Below are 25,788 nucleotides of genomic sequence, written 5' to 3'. Positions count from 1 at the left end.
GCCCTGTTCAACGCCTGCTCATACATATCGTTGTGTCTTACAATCGTCTTAAACAAATACAGTAACTCTTTTAGTTCTCTTCTAAATTTTAAACAAAATAAACTATTTTAAAATAATGTTTCCTTCTTTTGCTCTTTCTTATGCAGTGAGGGAAAAAATAGAAAGAAACTAAATTGTAATTTTTTTCATTATTCAATCAAAGAAAAAATAAAGCAAGAAAAATATTCACTTCAAAAACAATTTTCAAAATTGTCTCTAATTTTTTTATTTCATTTTTTCTCCTCCCCACTCTCTTTTCTAACGGAAGGGTAATTGCTTAATGGACAAGCCTGTGCCTTATTATTGTATTGAGTATTGACTTGTGACTTGTGTATAGATTCTTTGACTTCATTAAACAATTAAGTTAACTAAGCATCTCTTAATACACAATTACAAGTACAGGTGAATAATTAATAAACTTATATAACAAAAAAGAACATGTTAAAATGAAAAAAAAAAAAAAAAAGCTCTTTGACTCTGCACACAACAGACACACGGATGGAGCCAGAACCAACAGTGCTAATCAATCATACAAGAAGGACACATGTAGGATAAGAGAGATTTCAACCACTATCTATTTTAGTGTTTCCACAAAACATGTTTTTACTTATCTAGTCCTTAATACCAAATCATGTCTTGAGCCTCCTGACTTTAGCTGTGCTTCCATTCCCTAGAGTTCCTTCCATCATCTGTTTCATCAGAGGAAGAGGGTCCCTCAGTATTGGCTTCACTTGTTTGGCTGCTTTCTTTAGCCTTAACTCTCATGTCCTTCTTCTCTTCCTCATCTTGTTTCCTTTCACCAGTCGTTCTGAGAGCCTTCAAATTCACCTTTGAATTGTTGTCTTCAGCTTTGTACTTGTACCAAGAGGCCCAATAAAGGAAGTTGAAAAAATTAAGGCAGCTAAGGATTGCTAAGAACCAATAGAACAAGTTGAGATTGTTTTGGTTTAAGTCCAAGCCATGCAACCATCCTTGTTTGCTTGGAGTGACCCTTTTGGTAACAGCATTAATGACATCCACAAAGATTGTGCTCAAGAAGTAACCAAGAGACATGGACAAGTATGTGAAAGAAGTTGATAGTGACTTCATGGTTACAGGTGCTTCTCTGTAGAAGAATTCTAGGAGTCCTACAAGAGTGAACATGTCTGCAATTCCAAATATAGCATATTGGAAAGATAACCAAAAAAGACTAATTGGCCTTGAAGGGTCCTTCCTTCCTTGGTCCCTTCTTTTCACTTCTATTATCCCAGCTATTGTCATTGAAATAGATGAAAGTACTAGCCCAACACCTACTCTTTGAAGCTGTGTAACCCCAGAAGGGTGGTGAGTGATCTTTCGTGCAAATGGCACAAAGAAGAATTCATAGAGGGGAATCAGGATGGACATGAAAAGAAGAGGGATAACTGGAATGGATGGTGCAGGCACAGTGAAAGAACCAAGTTTCAGATTCATCACATTCCCTTGCTGAACTGAGAATGTTTGAAGCTGTGCTAAACAAGTGTTCATTATAATGGTACTGGCTAATATAGGTAACATTCTGGTTAGGATCTTCACTTCTTCAACTTGTGTCACTGTGCACACTTTCCATGGCTGTGACTCAATGTTTTCTTGAAGAATGCTTGCTCTATCTAGAAACCTGATTCAACAAAAACCAGACCATTTAAAAAAAAAACTGTCATCAATTATAATATGCATGGGGAGTTGGCCATTTGAAAGAAATAAAAAAAAAACAGAAAGAAAAAAGAATTGAACTATTGAGATTATGACTTGTATTGATTGAGAAGGAAGTTGCTTTTCATTATCTCTCAGTGAAGTACACAGAACTAAGCCAACAGAAAAAAAACAAAAAAAGAGTTTGATTGCAGCTAGTACTGTTGTTTTAAAACTTTTTTCACCTAGTTATTGTTGTGAGGAACTTATTCATTTTTCTTTGTGAGTGATGTTACAAGCGGTTCAGATATATTTTTCGTGATCATTCTCTGTATGGCTGCAGCTCCAAGCGTGCAGCAGTGGTAGTAGGTCCAGAGCCCTTGGCACTACCTACTCCATCGTACATTAAGAAAAGAATCTCAAACACGCCAATGTGCTGGACCATGTATTAGTTTATTGTCTCATCGCTTACACAACATTATTAGGATGAGTGCAGCATTATTATGCAAGCTGTTAACCATGAATTTTTTAACATGTATGTAATGTATATAGACCCAAGAGTCACCTCATTTGGTTGGTGTGTGCAATCTTCTCTAATGTAGCCTCTTCATAGACCTCATAAAGTTCTTCATTAGACTCTGGCAGTGGTAACTTCCGGTTTTTAAAAGCCACAACAATAACCTGTAGCGAACAAAACATTGGTGGGTTTTATGCTTTATTGCATATATTTTGATTGATAAACTTCACAATAAGTATATATAAAAGAAGAAAATAAAAAGATAAAATGAATTGAACTTTTTTTATAAGTTAAATTTTTTAACCTATGCATAAGTTAATTTTAACTTACCTGAGCGATCCTCGAAATGGGGCTCTGTCCAGGAGTTTTGATGCGGTAAAATGGCTTGCCAAGAGCAAGGGTGAGAAATCCAATGGAGGAAGCTACGGTTATTATGATGAAGCCCCAGTGCCAAGCCTTTTGGGTGCTAACCCACACAACCCCAGTGACCCCTATAATTGATCCCAATGTTGAACTCAGCAAAAGCCAATTGAAGTAGCTAGCAAGAGCCTTTGCTTCTTGTGGGTTCTTTTCACCAAATTGGTCAGCACCAAATGCAGTCAAGGAGCCTCTCACTCCTCCCATGCCCAAAGCCAACAAATACAATGATGAGTAAAACATGACAGCTATGCCACCTTTGACACAGCTTGACTTGCCACAAAAATCTGGGTGTAAATGGTCCAGAGCAGCTTGAACCGTGAGCATTACCAAAGCCTGTCCAACATGAGAAACAAACTTTAACGTTTTTTTGTCTCATTGGACAGGCCATTGGGATTTGAAATTTTCAAATAATAATAACATATATTTCAAATAATAATACCACTACTATATATTTCTATTGTTTAGCACTTACCAGAACTTCGAGTGATCCGAAAAGCAAACATGTGGTTAGTCTGTTGAAGTAAGTGTCCGAGATGAAGCCACCAACGAGTGAGAGCAAGAAAGTTGAACCCATAAAGTTTGTCAGGGTATTGGCAGAGTTGGACAGATCAAAGTGCATCACCCCATAAAAGTATAGGACTAAGCTCACCATGTTTGCCACAAAACCCATGTTGTCCAATGCTGATAACACTGCAGGAACAAGGAAGAACAAAGATTAAGCTTCAGAACATTGAGAACAACCACATGAGAATTTGCTTCAACATTTCTGCTTACCAAAAATAAACATGGAGGCCCTGAATCCACCTTTTAGTTCTTCTTTTACTTCTTTGTCTCCCTGCACGACAAGATTTGAAACTCATCAACTAAGAAAGGAGATAGAGAATGAGCCAATGAGGGTGTTGAATGTCTTGCTTACCATTCTCAAGTTTCAATTAAAAATGGTGGTGGTGAACATATAACTCAAAAGGGTAGCTTTTCAGTTCAGACAAGGAAGGTAAAGAGAGAACAAGTTTAGCTCAATGCCTTGAAACTGTTTGGTTATGTTGTCCTCTCCTTTCTATTTATCATGCTCTCTCTCTCTCTTTCTTTTCTCTTGGACTCTGTGCTGTGCTCACCAGTTTCAAACGTCCAAACAGAAATTACGGATTGAATTATTATTGACAAGGTCAGCAAAATTTTGAAACGCAAGGGTAAGAGGTTTAAGGATGCTAATGCTTAATTATTGATGCTAAATCAATCAATGATGTTAATCAAGGCCAACATATGTGCCCCACTACACTTTATATATGTGCCTGTCTTCGCTGAACAATCCGTTTGAGGCGTTGTATCACTATTCCTAAACTAGCAAGCTTTTCAGTATTGTTCACAGGTCAAATTGAAAGGAAGAGTATACTTATAGAAACTGGGGAGTGGGGGTGGGAAGACTTTTCAGTTTTTCCCAGCTTGATGCCATAGCATGTGACCCAGTGCCAGTGGCTGGCTATATTTTCAAATTCGTAGACTATTATGTTTCTTTACAGCTGAACCGTGCATACATCACATGCTTTCCCTAATAATTAGCTCTTAATTATGTCCTGAGGATAACCTTGTTAAGGAAATAATTAATGGGGACATTGAATAGTTGGTGGTCAATTAAGTGCTTGTGTAACTGTAAACTCCTGTTTATTGGTAGTTAAATGTGTAAAACATTAAACAATCTTGTGTCTTAAGTTTAGATTTTTTTAAATTTTCATGATACTGATCAGGGGAATGAATGGGGTTGAAACTTGTCCTTGGTTTGGCACTAGATAGCATTGTCAGATGGAAAAGGATCCAATATTTTTCCTTGCTGTGGGAAAAACCACAAGTACCCCTAGAATTTCCATGTGTAATAGAGGCAAGAATTGAATTTGAAGCTTACCCATTTCTCTACAACCGACCTTCCATCCTCGAGGGACAAGTGGAGGTAGATCATTTTATTTTGGTTACCAAAAATAAAAAATAAAAAACATCGTTTTTAAGAGTACAAAGTTGAAGTATTAAAAAAATTGTAAAACAAAGAAAACTTCATATTTTGGGGGACTAAGTCACCAAGCCGGCTAGCCCTCAAAATACATGCAGCTTCAACCTCCCCCAAAGACTGTAAAAAATGTATTGGAAAAAATAAATCGAAAATCCTAAGTCAAATAATCAAACTATGGGTCACATGATACAACTCATATGATGCGGTCCTTCATGTCTCATGGAGCTCCATTGTTAGGCAAGTGTTCATGAACCTCATTTCCCCCCTCTTATCCTCTCATGGGAACTTAGTTTTGGCTTTAGCTTTTGTGTTGTAGTCTTAATCCAATGATAAAACTCACATCTCGTTTGAACTGTCTCTATCAAAATAGAAGTCTAACTTCTACTATCTCCATCATGCTAAATATTTATCTGTTTAAAATTCGTTATCAATTAGAAAGCACTCTTTTTTAATTTTGGTATGTTCCACCCTGTTTGATTGGTGTGTGAAGAAAAAATCATTTTGAAATCTTGACCTGCGAAAACTAGCCGGCCTTAGCTGTCCTGTAGTATGTCACAAGTATCCACAGGCAGTTTACTTAGTCCTTCGTAGTTGCTGAGAATAAGGACACCAGAAGTCAATATCTGTATTCAAGTGGCTTCTTGTTATAAAGAATTTATAGTGCATAATCCAAACCATGTTAATGTCCTTTGAATAGAATGTCAAAACATTCCGTGTGATAAATGTCATAAATATAGTTTATGGGAATTTGTTGAGTAATCATCGGATAAATATTAGAGAGATTTATATCAATGAATCATGAGTAATCATACCAGTAAATTTAATATCACATCTTAAACTAAAACATTAGGACTTAAATTTATGAGTTTTATCTCCACTTATAAAATAGTCAATTTTATCATTTCTATTAAATGTCAGACTTCACCTCATAATTATATTTCAACAAAATTAATATGCTTAAGTTAAATAATATTATTATGAGTCATAAGGATTTTCCTCTAAATATTTAATATAACTTCGTAATATGGATTCGAACTCAAACTTTTTCTTAAGTTATATCACAAGAATTGAAAATTAAGATATATATTTATGTTTATATTTATACAACTGAGATAGGCTGGGATTATTAATTCTATTTAAACTTTAGAAACCAGCAAATGTACTGCCAACCTGTGTGGAACTAGAAGTGCCAGCAAATTCAGAGCTTAAACTTAAAAACTAAAATGCAGTTATTGTTGCCCATATCCCACTTCTCAAAAGCATAGATAGGACTAGGGTCAGATATAGTCATAAACAAATTCTCTTTTGGTTCAATTGATCATTATCATCAAGGCTAATAGTATGTAAAAGAATTAAGTTCACTTTGATGGAAGATAAAGTAGCATTTTATTGCCGTGGTGGGCTAATCAATAGTCACTTAACTACTAGGTCCACTGTTAGGAGAAGTTGGCAATGCAGTTGAAAATTTTGAACCAAACCTATCAATTTTAGTGTGTATGATACATCCTTTTGCGTGTGTGGCTTTCTATATATGAATGAATATATACACTTTCATAAAGGCTATGTAGATGCTTCTCTATCTCAAAGGCACACTGTTATGGTCCTTAGTTCATAAATGTTCCTTTTTCATAAAGCTTGATTTATTAACCCCACCCTTCATGCCATATGCTTTTCAATGACACCGGTTCTATCACTTTTTTTTTTCCCACAATAGTCCATGACTTTTCCAAAGTGCTTGAGTGATTGAGAATGAGTTTTCTTCCCTCATCTTCTGTTCTGCTTTGTTTTTCTTCTACGACTTCCTACTTCTAGACACATGCACCGTGTTCCAGTAGTTTTCAACCTTGGCAGTTCTACTATTGTTGTTTCTTGTTGCTCACGACACCCCTGTTGTTGCTTTCTGATCATGCTGTGAGTCCGTGCCAGAATATGTCGCTTCTGCGAGTGTATGTATGCGTGTGAAATTGATTCAACATTTTTTTCTTAGTATATTTTGCAAAATGTGACAAATAAAGGGAAAACGTGTCTTAACGTTGACACGAAACGGAACTTCATCGACTAATCTTCAACTTCTTTATTTTTATTTTAACGTTAGTATTCAAATATTGATGCAAGGAATTTTTTTTTTTAAAAGTACACTAAGGTTAAGTATGAAAACTAACCATTATTCACATAAGTAGTTGTGATTTTATGTTTTTTAATCAAGTTATTTAAGATTTGATTTGTAATTAATCTTTGAGTAAGAAATAAATTATGTTAAAAGAAAAATAATTATCTTTAGTAGACTTATGATCTCCAATAAATATTTATCATTATTTTTAGTGGAAATAATTTCATCCCAATAACATATTAAAAAAAAAACAATAGCAGCTGTCTTTGGCGTGTGTGGGGTGTGAGTGTATCATATGTCGCTTCAAATTGATCATTATTAGTTTGTGTAAGCGGTAGTGAAGGGACTTCACCTTTTTCTGGGGTTCGTGTAATTGTAAACTAAAAACTGGATGGTGCCACCTAAGTGTAAAATATGCATATGAATTGTGTCTATGATACTCCATAATTATTATTGCCAAACTAACAAAAACCAGGGGAAGAATTGGGGCTACCATGTGGATTGTATTTGGAAAGTGGAATGCTTATTAAGTTACGTCCAAAGTTGGGTTAGTTCCATTGGTTCCACCAGTGATATCAGTGAAAACGGGTTTTAAACTGAGAGCAAAGTTTATCTACGAATAGTTAATACGTGAACTTTGATTTTTTATTCTGTAGATTTGAGTCTACTATTTGCATGGGATACTTTTTCTGTTATGTTATTAATTATTAATGTTACTTAAATTCTTAAAATCAGCGTCTATTGCATTCGTTATATTTTACTCTTTTTTTTATAATTTTTTTATTTTATCTTTTTCACATTATTTATTATACTTATTATTTTTCTGTTTTTCTTCTTTTTCAAAATATATACAATTAAAAAAATGTGAAAAAATATTTTTTAAGATTTATTTAAAAGCACTCACTCTATACTTTTTAATAGATTATTGATGTTTATATTTATTTTTTTATTTGTATAAAAATAATTTCATATTTAAAGGATCTATGAGCTCATATTTCATGCAATGACGTCTCACTGTCTTTCCCATAAAAAAATGGAGGTATCCAGAATCTCTTCCTCATCCTTGTTAGAAATATCTATAAATAAATAGCATTCTCATCATATCAGATAGAGATATCTAACATTATAATCTCATAAAGGAATAAATTTGTGTTCTTCGTCATTCTTCTTCTCTTTTACCAATTACATCCAAAGAATTTCCCCGCATACTTTATTTTTCTCAGTCCTTTAACAACATGCTAATACCAAGAAAGAACTGTCTACCCTTATAGAAGAAAGAACTGTATATCCTTATATAAGAATTATATATAATTTGAAATTTGTTTAATCGATTTTTCTTTATCTATTATTTCTATTATCTTTAATTATAATTATTTTTAACCAATCTAATATTTTAAAACAATTTAATTTTTTTTTTTACTAAAAGATATATTTAGATATCTTCATCTAAATAATTATTGGATTATTTTTGGGATGTTACATTTTCCCCTCCTTAAAGAATTTTGTCCTCGAAATTAGTAATACCTATTAACCATATTAACAATTAGCGTTATTAACAATTTGAGAGTGAATGTACCATAATTAATGAGGTTTGGATATTGATGTCTAATGCCTTCCTCAAGCTCCCAAGTAGCCTCTTCCGAGTTAATCCTTCCCAAACTACTTTCACCAAAGGAATTGTCTTATTCCTTAGAGTCCTAGTGCTTTTTTCAGTGATTTGAACATGCCTGGATTTATATGTCAAATTATCCTTTAATTGTATTGACTCGGGAACTATGATGTGTGAAATATCTTGTAAGTAGTTCCGGAGTTAAAAAACATGGAAGACGTCATGAAGATTTGACAATTGTGGTGGAAGAGTGTTCTGCCCCTGTACTACTTGTTATTATGGATGCGAAATCTTATCGGCAAGTGTACCGAGTCGTGCAAGTAATAATAAAATGGTAAGAAACCGAGTATCGAACTCAGGGAACTTGTTTCATTTAGTGAAGCATCATTTAATAAGCAGGCATTTGTATAAAAAGACAATAATCGTGAATAAAACTATGGTGTTTGTTATTCTAATTACTAATTACAGAAAATATGAGCAAGTGGGTGTTAAAACAGATAATTAAAAACTTTGGGTCCTTCTACTTAGTTACTTGATGTAATTAAGGGTTTTTCTCTATTCGAAGGTGTTCATGTGTTCTATGCTAAGGACAACATTCTCAAACATCGATATCTCGTATGAATGGACTAATTCTAATTAAACTTTGTTCTCGGATGTCTTGTCGAACTTAGCTTAACCGAACAACATTAAGGTCACAACATATAAAACTAAATTACCACACTCCGTGTCCAGACATACGATACCCTAGCCCGTTCTATCTAGTTCTAAGGATGCAGTACATTTTCCAATGTTAAAGCTCCTAACTTTACATACAAATGGGTGATCAAGCCACAAGCATGCATAGATTAAGCACAAATAGAAACATTGAACACATAAAAACAACTTTAAATAGATAGGATAAGGATTTACATCAAGTTCTCAGCAGAATTCCCCAACAAGAGGTTTAGCCTTCCATCACAAGACAACAACTTTGACAAGCAGAAAGTGGATTTTCAGAGAAAATAACAGATTACACAGTGGTGGGGATGTCTCCTCCACCTCTAGAAACCTAGAAATCACTCCTAAACCTAAGATCCTCCTAAAAGTTAAGGCTTTTTACTTCCTTGCTCTGTTTTGTGCCTCTATTCTCTGTTCTTCACACTTTATCCGCCAACCTATCTCTTTTCTTTCACTTCAGGCTTTAAAAAGGGCTTTCTGTTCTCGAAGGCGCGCTTAGCGCGAGTAAGTGATATTTGGCTGAGCGAGGCAGGCGCTCTAAGCGCCAGAAGAGACAGATGACTCGCTGGGTGAGTTGATGACGCACTGAGCGCGTGCTTCCGTGGTAGATTCCCTTCAAGATTCCTCTTACTCATTAAACGGGTTGATGTCTCGCTTAGCGGATGATACTCGCTAAGCGCATGGTCCAGGCTTAGCAAGACAAAAGCTGCTGCTCCTTCCAAATTTTCTCCTTTTTACCTGAAATTGAAGTGAAATTTGCATTAATTTCATGCGGAGAGCCTCTATTAAGAAAAGATAAAACTAAACAAGAAAATATTTACAATCCTACAAAAAGAACCATAAATTGGGGAAAATATATACATTTTGGAAAACTTTTCTATACAAAAGTTAGTCATAGATGACGATTAACAAAGAGCCAATTAGTAAGCAACAAACTCGACTCTTTTTAGGATTTGAAAGGGACCTATGAAATGAGGACTTAGCTTTCTAACCTTCATGGATCTTCCAACCCCAGTCTTAGGAGTAACTCTCAAGAATACATGTTCTCCTCCTTGAAATTCTAAAGGCTTTTTTCTCTTGTCAGCATAACTCTTTTGCCTACTCTAAGCAATGCAAATCCTTTCTCTAATCAACCTGATCTTATTTGTGGTTTCCTGAACTATGTTTGGCCCTATCAAGGTCTTCTCACCCACCTCACACCAACATAAAGGGGATCTACACTTCCTCCCATAAAGGGCTTCGTAAGGTGTCATTCCTATGCTAGTGTGATAACTATTGTTATACACAAACTTTATAAAGGGTAAAAACTTATCCCAAGTTCCACCTTCATCAAGAACACACGCTTTAAGCATGTTTTCAAGGGTCTATATGGTCCTCTCTGACTGACCATCCATTTGAGGATGATAAGTAGTGTTAAAACTTAGCTTGGACCCCAAAAGCTTGTTGGAATGCCCTCCAAAATCTAGAGGTCAATTTAGGATCCCTATCTAACACTATAGAGGTAGGTATGCCATGAAGCTTAACTATCTCCCTTATGTATAGGTCTACCAATTTGTCAAATTTGTAGGTGTCCTTAATTGGCAAGAAGTGAGAAGACTTGGTTAGCCTGTCCATAATTACCTATATGGCATCAAGACCCAAATGAGTCTTAGGCAAACCAGTCACAAAATCCATAGAGATTCGTTCCCATTTCCATTCAGGAACTTTTAAAGGTTGGAGCAAACCTGAAGGTTTGTGATGTTTAATCTTAACCCTTTGGCATACTAAACACCTAGATACAAAGCTAGCTACATCTTTCTTCATCCCTAGCCACCTGATACATTTTGGTTATTCCTAGATGTATAGTGAACTTACCCTTATGGGCTTCCTCTAAATTTTTCTCCTTGAGACTCCTCTCCTTAGGAACTATGACTCTTTTTTTAAACAACATTAGGCCATTGGCAGATAAGGTATAACCTTCTTGGTTCACGAATGACTGTAGATCTTGGTTTAGAAGTTGTTCTTTCTTAATCAGGTCTCTAATGTTACTACCAATCTCCAGTCTATTCAACTTCATGCTTAATGCATTCAAATTCAAGTTCCTAAACTCCTCTATCAAGTTCATCTCTTGCACCATGAAGCTAGACATGTGCAAGGACTTCCTATTGAGAGCATCAACCACTACATTGGCTTTCCCTGAGTGGTACTTTAAATCGAAATCATAATCCTTAAGAAACTCTATCCACCTTCTTTGTCTCATATTGAACTCACCCTAGTCAAACAAATATTTAAGACTTTTATTGTCACTAAAAGTCTCAAGTTTTGCACCATACAAGTAATGCCTCCAAATCTTTAAGGCAAACACCACAACTGCTAACTCAAGATCATGGGTGGGGTAATTTCCCTCATGAGTCCTAAGTTTTCTAGATGCATATGCCACCACCTTGCCCTCATACATCAACTCACATCCTAAGCCATTTTTAGAAGCATCACAATAAACCTAAGACTCACCAAATGATTAGAGATGGTAAGTCCTAAAAACTTCACCTCATTAAGCCAAAATCCACACATTTTTGGCTTCGCATACAAGTGCTCATCCCTCAAAATCTTGATCACTACCCTCAATATCAAGATATCTTCTATGAACACCACCACAAAACTGTCCAAGAATGGTCTAAAGATCCAGTTCATGTAGTCCATAAACACAACTGCAACATTAGTCACACCAAAAGGCATTACTATATACTCGTAGTGCCCATACCTTGTCCTAAAGGCAGTCTTAGGAATGTCTTCACTCTTGACTTTAATCTAGTGATATCCTGACCTTAAGTCTATCTTAGAGAACACCAACGCTCCACGCAATTGATCTAGAATGTCATATATCCTAGGCAATGGATACTTATTCTTGATAGTCACTTTGTTAAGTTGCTTATTATCCACACATAATCTCATGCTTCCATCTTTCTTCTTCACTAAGAGCATCAATGCTCTCCAAGGAAACACACTAGGCCTAATGAACCCCTTCTCCAACATCTCCTTTAATTGTTTCTTGAGCTCATTCAACTCTAGAGGTGACATATTATAAGGTGCTACTGATACAGGTCCACTCCCAGGTACAAGGTCTATGTTAAACTCAACATCCCTATTTGGAGGTAAACTAAAGACTTCCCGAGTAATATCATCTTGGAATTCGCACACTACAGGTATAGCTAACATGTTATTTTTAGCCTCTACTTTAATAGAGAACAAAAGCAAGTATCCTTGAGCCCCCTTAACTAAAGACTTAAGGCAGGCAACGACAGAAACAAAGGAATTGGACAAAAGAATCAATTGACATTGGTTGTTTAGCAATGGAAATAGTTTTATTTGAACAATTTATGACGACACGATTTGCAAACAACCAATTCATACCAAGTATGGCATCCAAACCAAACAAAGGCAAGCATATAAGATTAACAAGATAAGTCACATTGTGATCCATTAAAGGACAATTAAAGTAAGCAATGGAAGTAACAAGCTTTTCTTTAGCAGGAGTAACAACACTTAAATCAAAAGGCAATTTAGAAATAGGCAAGGCTAAATCTTTCACACAATCAAGAGATATGAATGAATGTGTCGCTCTTGAATAAAAAAATATAATTATTTGTCTTTCTTTAATAAAGCCCATACCTTGAATAAAACCATCAGACTCCTTCACCTTTTCCCCTTGAAGTGTAAAGACTTTCCCTTGGTTTTGTGGCCTTGGTTGGGATTTCCCTTCACCCCTGCAACTTCTAGCATAGTGTCCCACTTTCCCACATTTGTAGCAAGTGGTATGCACTGCGGGACACATACAATCTCCATGTATCAAGCCACACCACTAATATTTGACACCTTTGTCAGTCCTAACTCCTTGCACATGTTTCCTTTGTTGATTGTGGGCATAGGTCACAACTGCTTTTGAAACTTGTCATCCCCGCTATGGAATTTCTTCCCATCAAAGCTAGCCTTCTCCTTAGATCTTTGAGCCCTTATTGCTTGCCTTTTCTGCTCTGTTATGCGACACTTGTTCACTAGGGTAGGATAATCTCTAAGCTCCAAGATGTTGATAGAACTCTGTAACTCTAGTTTCAAGCCCTCTTCAAACTTGATAGTTTTCCAATCATTTTGAGGATTATTTTTCAAATAATGAGAAAACCTTGCCAGACTCTCAAACTTAACCACGTACTCAGAAACAGTCATCTCTCCTTGCCAAAGTTGGAGGAACTCGATCTCCTTTTGGATACAAACACTGTGAGGAAAGTACTTCTCCAGGAAAACTTCCTTGAACTCCTTCCAAGTGATATGAGCTCCCCAAGTTGCCAAACTCCCTCAAGCGTTGTTCCACCAATGCTTTGCATTAGACTCTAGCATGTAAGTGGCAAAGTCCACCTTCTGTGCATCATCACATCTCATGACTAAAAAATTTCTCTAGCTTTTGGAGCCATTCTTCCACTTCCATAGGATCTGCGTCACCGTGAAAAAATGGCGGATCATTCCTACAACATTCAAATACCCCTGTATATTGAGGGTTCAGAGGCACAATTGAGTTGGTGAAAACTTCGTTTACATTTCCATTCATTTGACGAATAGCCTCCGCTTGCGCTTGCATAACTTTAATCATCTGAGCCAAGGTCGTTGCAAGTGCATCATTTGTTATTCTTCTTTTGATCTACCAATTGTATTGAAAGAATTTTTCTGCTTTCTTTCTTTTTCTTGGTCCTTAAGTAGTCCACTAATTCCAAGAGAGATCATTTATGTGTGTGATTCTTAGAGAATGAATTGTCTACTATTATATAAAAATTGTACGTAATTTGACATTTGTTTAACCAATCTTTCTTTATCAATTATTTTTATTATCTTTAATTATAATTATCTTTAACCAATCTAACATATTATTTTACTAACATATTTTCAAAATAAAAATAACAATCTAATAATTTAAAATAATTTAATTTATCACTTCCCTTACTAAAAGATATATTTAGATATCTTTATCCAAATAACTGTTAGATTATTTTTAGGATGTTACAATTATCACATATGAAGATGCTGCTTGCAAATTTGAAACTTTTGTTTTTTTTTTCAAGAATCTTGAGACTTCTGTTATGCACTCTAAATCTTGTCAATTTCAAATTTTAAAAGGTAGGTGTAACTATATTCTTCTCATGAGTTATCATAGAAAGTTCATATCCAATTCTTCCAATAAGGTTAATTATATTTCTTTACACATAATTCATTCTTTGACTGGCATAATATCATTGATGTGTCATCATATGACTTGATATTTCAATAGCAAAAAAATAAATAAAAATATGATTGATATTTTAGTTATTTGTTAAGTATGTTGGGTCTGAAATTTTACTTTTCATAAATATTTAATTACAACCATTTAATTAAAATGAATCTTTCAAAATGCATATTTAATTATAAATCTTACATGATTTTATTCTATTTTTATGACAAGAGATTCACAATTAAATACACAATTTGAACGGTTAATTTTAATCTAATAATTAATATTCTCATTACCCATAATAATAATAATTAGCCGTATTCCCCCTTATATGAAATACCCTACTTTTGAAAGTATTCTTTCTTTTATTGAGACCTTGATTTTGAATAAAATATCATAACTATTAAAAAAATAACAGTTATAGATTTTTTTAATCCTCCAATTTATCAAGGGAAATGAAACAAAGTATGATAAAAAATTATTTTTGTCAAAGATTGAACTCAATACTACCTGAAAATACAACTTTTTAAAGACTAACAGTTCTAAGACCTAAAAAAAACTAAGGGTTCTAATTTAATATACTTCCTATTTAAAAATGATGCAAGCTTATATATTCATAAATTTTCTTTAAAAATTATATAAATTATCAAAATATAATTAAAAATATACTGTTAATACAATTATCATTGCATGAAATTTTTTGGTCTCAAGTTAGAAATCATGGGTATCCTCCAACACACTAGATCAAAGAGTAATCCTACTCTAGTGCATGACTGTCGCTAATTTAAGAGAATTTTATACACTTTGAAAATCATTGCACGAACATTATTACTAATATTCACTTAAAATACAAGTCTTAAGTAAATTATCAATACAAAATAACAATATAAGTGTCCATTTGAGTTCTATCTAACAAGAAAATGCTTATTTTAAAAAGGTAGCAATAAAGGTTTTTTTTTTTGCAAGAATGTACATCCTAATTTAGTTAAGAACTTAAAAAAAGCATTTTAAAGAGCAATTAGTTTTTTATTTTATTTTTTATGCCATTTGTTAAATTTAATATTAATTACACATAATTTCAATAAAGAAACTTGGAAAATAATAGTGTATGGGCCGTTAAATAAGCTTGGGCTATAAGTTTTAATGGACTATTTAGGCCAGATAGGGCTCTTTCTATTAATAAGTTTGTTTTTCTAAGTGCATCTCATATCCCTTCTTTCTAACTCTCAGTTACTCGTTATATCCTTTTTCTTAAAGAAGTACACCTCTTTTGTTTTTCATAAATGTCTTTCCAAAATTACATACACCTATTATGGAACTATGATTCATAGTTTTAGAAACATACTTCCAAAATAAGTATATATATTTTTCAATAAAATATCACTTATTGTCATCCTATCATGTTAAACGCTTATCTTATACTCATGTTTGTTAATCTTTATTTTCATCCTATCATTAGTGTTCTTTAAATCCTATCTAAAATATTATTTTCATCTTGTTTTTATTATTCTTTAAACCTTAATGTTAAACTATCTTCACCATATATTCATTATATAATATTTAATTTTCATCATTATTATATAATATTTTACATTTTCCTTCGCGTGACACTGTGTTTCAATATACGTTCATCACTAACTTCATATATTATACACCTTAATTACAAAGCCAAACTTTTGATGATGGTTTCTTTCCTTTAAGTGCATTCATTTATTTTCTAATCCAAGTCTACATCAACGATTCAAACTGCAACGACTATTAAGTACTTTAGTTGAGGTATGATTTGTTATCATCATAAATGTCTTTTTGGAATAACATATACCATTCTGGAAGTGTATCTATGGAATTGTGCATAGTTCCAATGATACATTTCCAGAATAGATATATGTAATTTTGGAAAGACATTTTTTGGAAAGCAAAAGGGGTGTATTTTTTTAAGAAAAAGGGTATAATGGGTAATTGAGTGGTAGAAATGAGGGACACGTGGTGTAGTTAGAAATAAAAGGTGTAAATAGTAATAGCCCATAGATAGAATGGGGGGATAAGTACAGTTCGAAAAACCCATGTTGATTACTGAGGAGTGCGCGGGAAGCCTTTGGTTCTCTCTCATTTCTCGTTCTTCTTCTGCCGTCATACTCACACCACTCTTCTTCCATTTTCATTTTCTCTGCGAATTCCTATTCCCATACACAAACCAAATGGGTATTAAGGTGTTCATTTTTTCATCAACCTATCCCTATTTTTCCCTTTCGATTTATTATTCTTGATATTAATTAGGTTAATGCCGGTTATTTTCTAGGGTTTAACAAAGCTTTTGGCGGACAATGCCCCGAAGTCCATGAAGGAGAACAAATTCGAGAGCTACTTCGGTCGCAAGATCGCCATTGACGCTAGCATGAGCATTTACCAGTTCCTTGTCAGTACTAATCTTCCCAACACAGCGTAGTTTCAATTTCAACCACGATACTAATACAGTTTAATTATGTTAATAACTTAATGTCACGTGTTTTTGTCTTGGATTTTGGTGCAGATTGTTGTGGGAAGAAGCGGAACTGAAATGCTCACTAATGAGGCTGGTGAAGTTACCAGGTATATGCAGTAATCTCTTCATAGCTGCAATTAGATAAGCTTAATTGTGATTTGTTGTTTTGTTTCAGTTTTTTTTTCTTACTATAATAAAATGTGGTTCGTTTTGTGTGATGATGGTGTTGGTTTTGTATCCTGTAGTCATTTGCAAGGGATGTTTTCGCGGACAATCAGACTTCTAGAAGCTGGGATAAAACCAGTGTATATATCTATATATTTTAAATTTGTTAAACATTTCTTTTGTTGGAACCTTTCGTGGATGATTTTTTTGTTCTGTTAATTTTGTTTGCTGATTTCTTCTAATGCTGGTGTGCAGATATGTTTTTGATGGGAAGCCACCAGATTTGAAGAAACAAGAGCTGGCCAAACGGTATTTTATGTGGATTTTTTGTTATTTTAGAGAGTTCTATTTTATTTTTTTGGAGTGAGGGTGTTATATTATTATAGAATTGTTACTTATCAAAAGTTTGTCAGCAATGGTTTTCACACTAAAATTGATACAGTTACTCCAAGAGAGCTGAGGCTACTGAAGATTTGTCAGAAGCCTTAGAGGTATATGCGTAATTTGCTATTGACTTTCCTTTTTGGTTCTTTTTTTGAGTGTAATTTCTTGTGTTAAATCAATATATTCATCTGTGGGTTGCTTTTTCTTGTCATTTAGACTGCCAATAAGGAAGACATTGAAAAATTCAGTAAACGTACAGTGAAGGTGGGTTTCTGTTTCTTAGGCTCATTTATTTGAAAAGTTTTGCACATTATGGATAGAGAAAGAAGCATGGTTTTTGGTGCATGCTGTTGAGGCCATATCTCCATATTCTTGCAGGTGACAAAGCAGCATAATGACGACTGCAAAAGACTTTTAAGGCTCATGGGAGTGCCTGTTGTTGAGGTGGCATTGCATTACTAAAGTATTTGTTGTACAGTGTGTTTACCATTTGTTTAAAGGCTTTGGTTTCTACAGGCACCCTCAGAAGCAGAGGCTCAGTGTGCTGCCCTTTGCAAAGCTGGAAAGGCAAGTTCATATCTGTTGTGTGTCACTTGTTTTATGAACTGGATTCTTGAAAACTAAAATGAAAAGATTATTACTAATCCTTTTTAAACAGACTTCATGGAAACAAAAAGAAGAACAAATATTGCATTAAATTTCTACCACTTTTTCTTATAAAATCCGTTTAAATTTCAGTTATTTTCTTCCTTTCATACCTTTTTCTTTTTATAATCCTTTCTTTTAGTATGCCTTCATATCATTTTATCAACTCATTCCTTCAAATTAATTGGCAACATTTCCTTCAATATAAACTTTCTGTAGAATTTATGTTGAATGTTTTATTATAGGTTTATGCTGTGGCTTCTGAAGACATGGATTCCTTAACATTTGGATCTCCTAAATTTCTTCGCCACCTAATGGATCCAAGCTCAAAAAAAATTCCAGTGATGGAATTCGAAGTTGCAAAGGTTCTTGAAGCTTTCAACATACTTGAGTTTTTTTACCGTTTGATCTGCTCATTGTGGTATTTATTTGGTTTCAGATTTTGGAGGAGCTAAATATGACCATGGACCAATTTATTGACTTATGCATTCTTTCTGGCTGTGATTATTGTGACAGCATTCGAGGTATATTTTTACTCATTTGTATGATGCTTGGTCTAAGTTTGGTTCTATGATTGCTGTATGAACTCTATGTGCATATATGTATATCGTATAAATAATAAATGATGTGTGGCACAGGGATTGGGGGACTGACAGCTTTGAAACTCATACGTCAACATGGCTCTATTGAAAATATACTGGAGAACCTAAACAAAGAGAGGTTTTCTCTTTTTAATTTTATTTTGAAAATTACCATTTCTTGTCTATGCAATTTAATGTGTATGAATCACATGACATAAGCTTGTGGAATAAGGTTTACCTGTTTCTCTGTTATGTTTGTGCTGCATTCCCAATTAGAAATCTGGCCCAGATATTCTGGTCCTTATAAGTTTAATAATAAGTTCATTTGTATGGCAAATGCGCCATAACTACTTGATCTTGTAATGTATTTATGTCATGATAGATTTTATTAATATATCTTATTTTAATGGAGCCCGTTAGGCATTATTAGGTTTTATCTAGTGATTAATATCAGAGTAATACTTCCTATTAACACTAGAAAAGCTTACTTAGTGTACGGATTCAATTAGCCTATCTAAATGCTCCTTTCACATGCAAGGTTCATGATTTTTAATTATGATGTTGGTCTTTCGTCCTTGGAAATACTTATGTGAGTGCATTGGTTCAGGTACCAGATACCAGATAATTGGCCATATCAGGAGGCTCGGCGGCTTTTTAAAGAACCAATGGTCATAACTGATGAAAAGGAACTTGATATTAAGTGGTCTTCTCCAGATGAAGAAGTAATAACTATTCTCTTTGAGAACTTCTAATATCTTTTCAAATACACATGGATTCACATACTGACATACATATGTTTGTTCTATCTATATATATTGTGTTCTTTGGCAAGATAACTAGATTGTATTATGTTGCATTCTTACAGGGGTTAATAACATTTCTGGTTAATGAGAATGGTTTCAACAGTGATAGAGTGACTAAGGTATGTAGAGCTCTAAATAGTATTATTATGAACTGCTTGAGTAGGATTTCAATTGCCTCTTCAGAAAGGTTTAAATGATTTCTATATGAATGTTAGGCAATAGAAAAAATTAAAGCGGCAAAGAACAAGTCATCACAAGGCCGGTAAGTGATTCTTAAGTCATTGGACATGAATTTAAACCCTTCTCTTTTCTTGTCCTACCTAACTCCTCTTTTTTCTCTTTCTGAAAACAACAGATTGGAATCATTTTTTAAGCCAACAGTAAATCCATCTGTACCTATCAAACGCAAGGTATGTGACCAATGACCATTATGTCTATCATCTCCACTAGATGTTGGCATCTAGAATTATTTGAATTTTGAAGAAAGCCTGGCAAGTTCTTCACCAGAACATTTGTGGTCAGACTTGGGTTTGCTGTGATTCAGTTATTCTGTTTTTCTCCCCAATTGATCTGCCTGAAATTAAATCATGAATTATTTTTCCTTTCATTATTTTCATCCTCGTATGATTTTATATGGATGATGAAAAAACTCTTCCATTCCATGAAAAAGTCTCATTAACATAATTTGTGTTTAAAAAATTGAGTATAACTTTTTGAAATCTGAAATACAGATATACACTATATTCATGTCTCGAATGGGACTTTGTTTTTTTATGATGATGAAAGCAACTGAACACCCAAATGTGGATTCAAAACTCTTCAGCCACCTTTTTCGTTCCCATGTTTTTTCACTTATAATTATCGGATGCCTTTCCTTCCAAATCAGAGAAAAGAACCAAAAGCAGGAAACTTTTCCCCATATCTACTAGAAATCTTAAACTTGACATGCTAGATAATTTTGGCTACACTTAATGACAGGAAATCAAATCCATGCTTAGATCTTTCAAACCTGCAATTGAGCTTAAGATGTTCTCTGTGCAACCTTCTAACTGGTCAAGACCCATGGTTTTTGGCAAGTTAAGCTTGCCAATTTATAATCTGGGTTCCAAGCTCCATACCTTTGTCTAGAGATGTCTGCTTTGGTGCCTGAAGCTGAATATCCCTGGTGAACCTCCAAAGTCATTCTGTGCTTATGCATAATCTATCTTTTAGTAACCAACATGTACAAGTGTTAATGTGATTACAGTTACTTTGCAGAATGATAAAATATAGCTTTTTACAATCTGTTGTATTATAATAATTCTTCCACTAATTTTTAATGAGTAACTTTAAAAACGATGTCAAGCCTTCTTACAATGCTCATGCCATATTTTATAATCAATAGTGTATAGCTCTTACCTTTGTTTTGTTGTTTGTGGCTTCACTTTTAATTCCTTTAGCTTATGGGTTTGTGGATCTTGTCAGTCACTATTTTAAACTTCTATGAACTCTCCTTGCTTTTTTTATTTAGAAACAAATTCTCATTGATTATGCAGAGAAGTGGAGAGTTTGTTTTATCTTTTTTGTATGTCCTTTATTCTATGTCTTTGTTAAGGAAATATCTCATCTTCCCCCCCACCCCCTCTTTTTTTTGTGCTGTTTTTCACTATTTCTCTCTAATAATGTGTTTTATTATCCAAAAGAATATTGATTTTAAAAGGCCATCAATTTGATATATATTATTAGCTGCCCCAATTGGTGTGCCAAACCTCACTCCCACATGGTGGTGGGGTGAGGAGTTAAGATTTTTAATTTGAGCATAGGTGATGATCTACATTGATGAATTGATGATAAAGTCCAACATGGACATTAAAGTTGGAATGACAGTATGAAAATATCTGCTGTTAGTAACTAAACTAACAAAATATCTGCCCTTGATCTACTTTAGAAGCACCACAATGAAGCATCATCTCTCAAAATATCTGCTGATAGTAATTAAACTAACAAAATACTACTTTTATGTTAAGATAAATCACTCAACGCAAAATACTGGAAGCAGTCAAACTACCCCAGAACAGATTACTATTCTGGTTTGGAAAGGCCATGCTTTGGCAATTTATTTATTTTTTGTTTCTTTTTGGACAGGAAACACCAGTGAATAATGCTAAAGAAACTAACAAAAAGACCAAGGCTGGTGGTGGTAAGAAGAAGAAATAGTTGGCTTTGTGTCTTGACAAGGTTAGAGTTCTTGATGTCTTTCATCCCGTTTATGTGACTGTCACTTTTGCATGCTGACATCTGTGACTGTGCCTCTATTTTCCCCTGATTTGTTGCCATTGGCATGAAGGAGGATGGTTTCGCAATACTGATGCAGTCTTCCAAATTGTAAAATATTAATATGGGGTAGATTTAATGAACTTGACTAATGTAAGCTAGAGTTCTCTCCTTCTCATGGAAGGACAAATTGAGATACGGCTCTTCATTTGATAGAGTCAGAGATACTCAAAATCCTCCATTCCTGAGTGTAATTTAACTTGTGGTTTCGTTTCCTGCTGCATCGCATGACTATTTCACTGGCTTTTGTCGATTCTGTATATTTTCACGCACGCACACAATTGTAGTTGCCAGTTACTGGAAATTTAGGTTGGTAGAAGATTCTAAACTAAACAAATATTTATTGATGTAGTTTACTTTATGAAATGGGTATTTGGTTACATCTACCTTCAATTTGTACAAGCCTTTATCCAACATATACCCGAAATGTTTTGAAAATTTTCCAATGCAATACTGTCAAAATATGGTTGAAAATTAAACATCTCTTGGGACTGGGGTATCCAAAACAATAAAGTAGGAAAAGAACTCGAGAGGAATAATGATACCACTACAACAAAACAAAATAATGAAGAAAGATGCACTGGGCTTGATCCCAAAATAAGCCAAGTCTATTTTTTTTAGCAACAACTACCAATAATCGAGTGTGCGCCAGCGCTCTTTCGAGCATAAAGGTGGGCACGTCGATATTGAAGTTTAGTTGGAGGTTCGTAATCTCTCTTCGATGTTATTATGATTTTTCGTTTCTTTTTTGTCTCTCATGAGATGTTTCCACACTTTTTTTAAATGTGGAGCTAATTTGAACAATTTTCGTTAAGCAAACCCTTACATGGTAGGTATAGTTTACCAACTGAGATCCAACTTATTGTTTTTACCAAAAATCAATCATTTCATTGTTGAAATTTTCGTACAGGAAGCATTTTGATAAATTTCTTCCTAGTTAAGAAGTCGACTAATATAATTTACAAGCTCATTTGCAACCAAAACAAACTTGGACATGTTGATCGGTAGTAGTCATGCAGAAACGGTTTTAAGCAAGCAAACCAACTCGGAAAATGCCAATATGTTATTACGAAGACAACAATTGACAGTGATTTAATAGGAAAAAAAGTCCAATAAGAGTAGATTTGAATTTGGAGGGTTATCCGTGTCTTTATCTTGGCTTAGCAGAGATTTTCGTTTCCACAAACACACCGTATCAAGACTTTTCTTATGCACTCCCAAGCCAGGGCTCTCTTATTTCATTCGAGGTACGAAACGCATTAGAGGAGGGCACAAGTCACCCCACCAGGACCACCAGCATTAACATCTTAACATGTTCCTCAACTTTATGTGCTAAGACGTCTTGAGATTCTTTGTATTTTGGATAAGCTTTTAGTAACTAATGCGAATGAATTGCCAATTGTTTATTAAGAATAGAGTCATATAGATATCGTCCCTCTACTTAATCCCTGTATTAAATTTTAAGGAATAGCAACACCATTGACAAGAAGACAGCTATACAATCTGGATGTGAAAACGAAATACGAACTAATGATGTAAAATAGACAAACTAAAAGACAAGAAATAGTCAGTAGCATAGATTCTAATGTCACACTGTCAATATAAGATGACAAAAAATTAAGGATGTGGCTTTACATTCGTACCATTTATTAGCATACATCTATCAAGGAAAGCAAGGATCAAAACTTGAAAAGGGCCCAAACCAAAACTGAGGCCCGAGGATCTGGCCCCTGGGGCCTGTGTTCCTTTGCCTTCTTGGGTTGAGCATGATCCATCTGGATAGCTTTTCTTTAAGTTTAAGAAATCGCACGGGTGTTGACAAAAAAAGAAAAGAAAAGAAAAGAAATGGCACTGGTGACCAAAACATATGAATAACAACCTCATTTGATGCTTTAAATTCATAAATCATTTTTTCTTTTTCCTTGTCAACCAAACCTTGGTTATCTGTCTTTCTATAAATACATAAAACCCCACCTTTGATTATCCTAAGACTTCCAACTACTTAGTTTGTGTTATTGAATTCTTTTCATTTCCATTTCGTCAACTTATTGCTGGCTGCCTCCTTACAGTTATAGTGTTATAGCATTTATTTTTATTTCATTAACACTCATCATATGATGGCTAACCATACCATGAAGATGGCCAACTTGTTGCTTCTCGTGACTTTGGCTCAGCTCTTAGCCACCGCAATCTCATCAGATCCTGACCTTCTTCAAGACCTCTGTGTCGCCGACCTTGCCTCAGGTACTACACCTTTTGCATCACTCTATTCTCCTTTTCCCTTGTATTTCTACAGAGCAGAGGAGCGTGCAAATTTTCATGCATGATTCATCCAACAAGTTGGGAGTGCTCCTAAAATACTTCAAAAAATCTCTTGTTTGATTTTCTACTCTGTATACTCAATAAAACTGAGTTCTGCTTCTGCCTCAATTTTACATCACAATTCAGTTTGAAAGGGAAGAAAATGAAGTTTACTTTTGGGAACTCAGTTTGTAAAATTAAGTTCATTCAAATTTAAGTTTTTAAGCTTTAATCTAAGCATGCAATAACCAACCTGGAAAAGAATATCTCTTCCCCCGCGCTTTTTCTTTTAACAGTATTTTTCCCCTTTGAATAATTAGATTTGATCCTTTTTCTTTACTCTTCTATTTTTTCTTTTTTCCCCTTTCCTTCATTTGGTTTTCTTTCAACCACGTTAACTCAACATCATTCTCCAACACATACCACTCCTACCAACTACTTTAGTTTTGCTTTTTCCTGACTCCAGTGTTTAATCATGTTAACTAGTATATTATTCCCACTAACATAATTAACTTCTATTTGTCCCTTTCCTGTTTTTATCAACAACACACGTGAATAGTTCCTTTGATTTTTTTTTTTCTTTCTAAAAACAACTTCTGCATTGTCCATAAATCTTGCATATTTTTCTAGCATGATTGGCAAGTGCAATTTTGTAGGGTAGACACTACTTATTCTAGCAGTTGAGCTTTTGTGTGATGTTGCTATACCTGTAAAAGGTTTTATATTGTCAATTAATAAAAAATCATTATTAAAAGGATTTTTAAGGTAATTATTATAAAAGTTAAACAAACTATACTCTAATGATAATTAGTGGGTGTGATTGTAATGGAAAACAGGTGTGAAAGTGAATGGATTCACTTGCAAAGAAGCATCCAAGGTAAATGCCTCAGATTTCTTCTCAAACATACTAGCCAAACCAGGAGCCACCAACAACACATTTGGCTCCTTGGTGACTGGAGCCAACGTTCAGAAAGTCCCAGGACTCAACACACTTGGTGTCTCTCTGTCAAGAATTGACTATGCCCCAGGTGGCATCAACCCCCCTCACACCCACCCACGTGCCACAGAGCTTGTGTTTGTCCTTGAAGGCCAACTATATGTGGGATTCATAACCACATCTAATGTGCTCATATCAAAGACCATTAACAAGGGTGACATATTTGTGTTCCCAAAAGGCTTGCTTCACTTCCAAAAGAACAATGCTAAGGTTCCTGCTGCTGTTATTTCAGCCTTCAATAGCCAACTTCCAGGGACACAGTCCACTGCTACAACCTTGTTTGCTGCCACTCCATCTGTTCCAGACCATGTCTTGACCCAGACCTTCCAGGTTGGAACCAAGGAGGTTCAGAAAATCAAGTCTAGACTTGCACCAAAAAAGTAAAAGCACCAAGGTGGTTAATTTGCCTGTCTTGTCTCTTGTGAAGATAAATTATTATATGATACAGGATCAATTTTCATGTGACATTTTATTAAATTAAAAAAATATGATTATATGTGACGTGAAAGTTAGTCGGAATCACTTAGATAATGTAATAATTTGTGTGGTTGTGAAGTATTTTTATACGCCCTCTCTTAATATTTTGTCACTTTACGATTCATGGTTGGAACAACTCATAAAGGGGAAGAATGTGAGCAAATGGGGATGGCACATTCATTTGTTCAATAATTTAAATTTGAACGATGATTGCATGGTTGGTAACTAAATTAACCAACAGTTTGTTGACTCGTTATTCCTGCCTTGTATTATTCTCCTTTGGAGGAATAGTATAAGTTGCTCCTCCCCAAACTTTCACTTTCTTTTTCTTTTTCATTTTCCT

The 25,788-nt window shown here is 34.5% G+C and overlaps 3 protein-coding genes across 6 annotated transcripts; 2 read left to right on the top strand and 1 right to left on the bottom strand.

Annotated features, from left to right (window-relative positions):
- Window positions 1–398: 398 nt before the first annotated feature.
- LOC114401668 (protein NRT1/ PTR FAMILY 4.5-like) lies at window positions 399–4,071 on the bottom strand. Its single transcript, XM_028364244.1, has 6 exons — window positions 3,543–4,071; window positions 3,401–3,461; window positions 3,099–3,316; window positions 2,537–2,959; window positions 2,255–2,370; window positions 399–1,675 (listed from the first exon to the last, which is right to left on the bottom strand). The coding sequence occupies exons 1-6, from the start codon at window positions 3,543–3,545 to the stop codon at window positions 691–693; spliced, it is 1,806 nt and encodes a 601-aa protein (XP_028220045.1). The 5' UTR covers window positions 3,546–4,071; the 3' UTR covers window positions 399–690.
- Window positions 4,072–16,357: 12,286 nt separating this feature from the next.
- LOC114403360 (flap endonuclease 1-like) lies at window positions 16,358–22,050 on the top strand. 4 transcript variants are annotated; one of them, XR_003664642.1, is made up of 19 exons: window positions 16,358–16,507; window positions 16,597–16,713; window positions 16,828–16,886; window positions 17,025–17,084; window positions 17,200–17,253; window positions 17,387–17,435; window positions 17,545–17,592; window positions 17,707–17,772; window positions 17,845–17,895; window positions 18,219–18,338; window positions 18,413–18,497; window positions 18,612–18,693; window positions 19,162–19,276; window positions 19,420–19,476; window positions 19,573–19,619; window positions 19,713–19,767; window positions 20,336–20,522; window positions 21,482–21,574; window positions 21,684–22,050. XR_003664642.1 is itself a non-coding variant. In XM_028366280.1 (18 exons), the coding sequence occupies exons 1-17, from the start codon at window positions 16,361–16,363 to the stop codon at window positions 21,551–21,553; spliced, it is 1,284 nt and encodes a 427-aa protein (XP_028222081.1). In that variant the 5' UTR covers window positions 16,358–16,360; the 3' UTR covers window positions 21,554–21,574; window positions 21,684–22,050. The 4 variants fall into 4 exon arrangements, 3 of the variants coding, with proteins under 3 accessions (XP_028222081.1, XP_028222079.1, XP_028222080.1); XM_028366280.1 differs by lacking the exon at window positions 20,336–20,522; XM_028366278.1 differs by having other exon boundaries at window positions 21,482–22,050.
- Window positions 22,051–23,520: 1,470 nt separating this feature from the next.
- Window positions 23,521–25,547, top strand: LOC114403361 (rhicadhesin receptor-like). Its single transcript, XM_028366281.1, has 2 exons — window positions 23,521–23,914; window positions 24,808–25,547. Exons 1-2 carry the CDS (start codon window positions 23,785–23,787, stop codon window positions 25,350–25,352), a joined length of 675 nt encoding a protein of 224 aa, XP_028222082.1. The 5' UTR covers window positions 23,521–23,784; the 3' UTR covers window positions 25,353–25,547.
- Window positions 25,548–25,788: the final 241 nt, after the last annotated feature.

The sequence above is a fragment of the Glycine soja genome, chromosome 20 (assembly GCF_004193775.1).
Source record: "Glycine soja cultivar W05 chromosome 20, ASM419377v2, whole genome shotgun sequence".
NCBI classification, from domain to species: Eukaryota; Viridiplantae; Streptophyta; class Magnoliopsida; order Fabales; family Fabaceae; genus Glycine; species Glycine soja.
The sequence above is the reverse complement of the archived record's forward strand: the minus strand, read 5'-3'. Positions and strand labels throughout refer to the sequence as shown.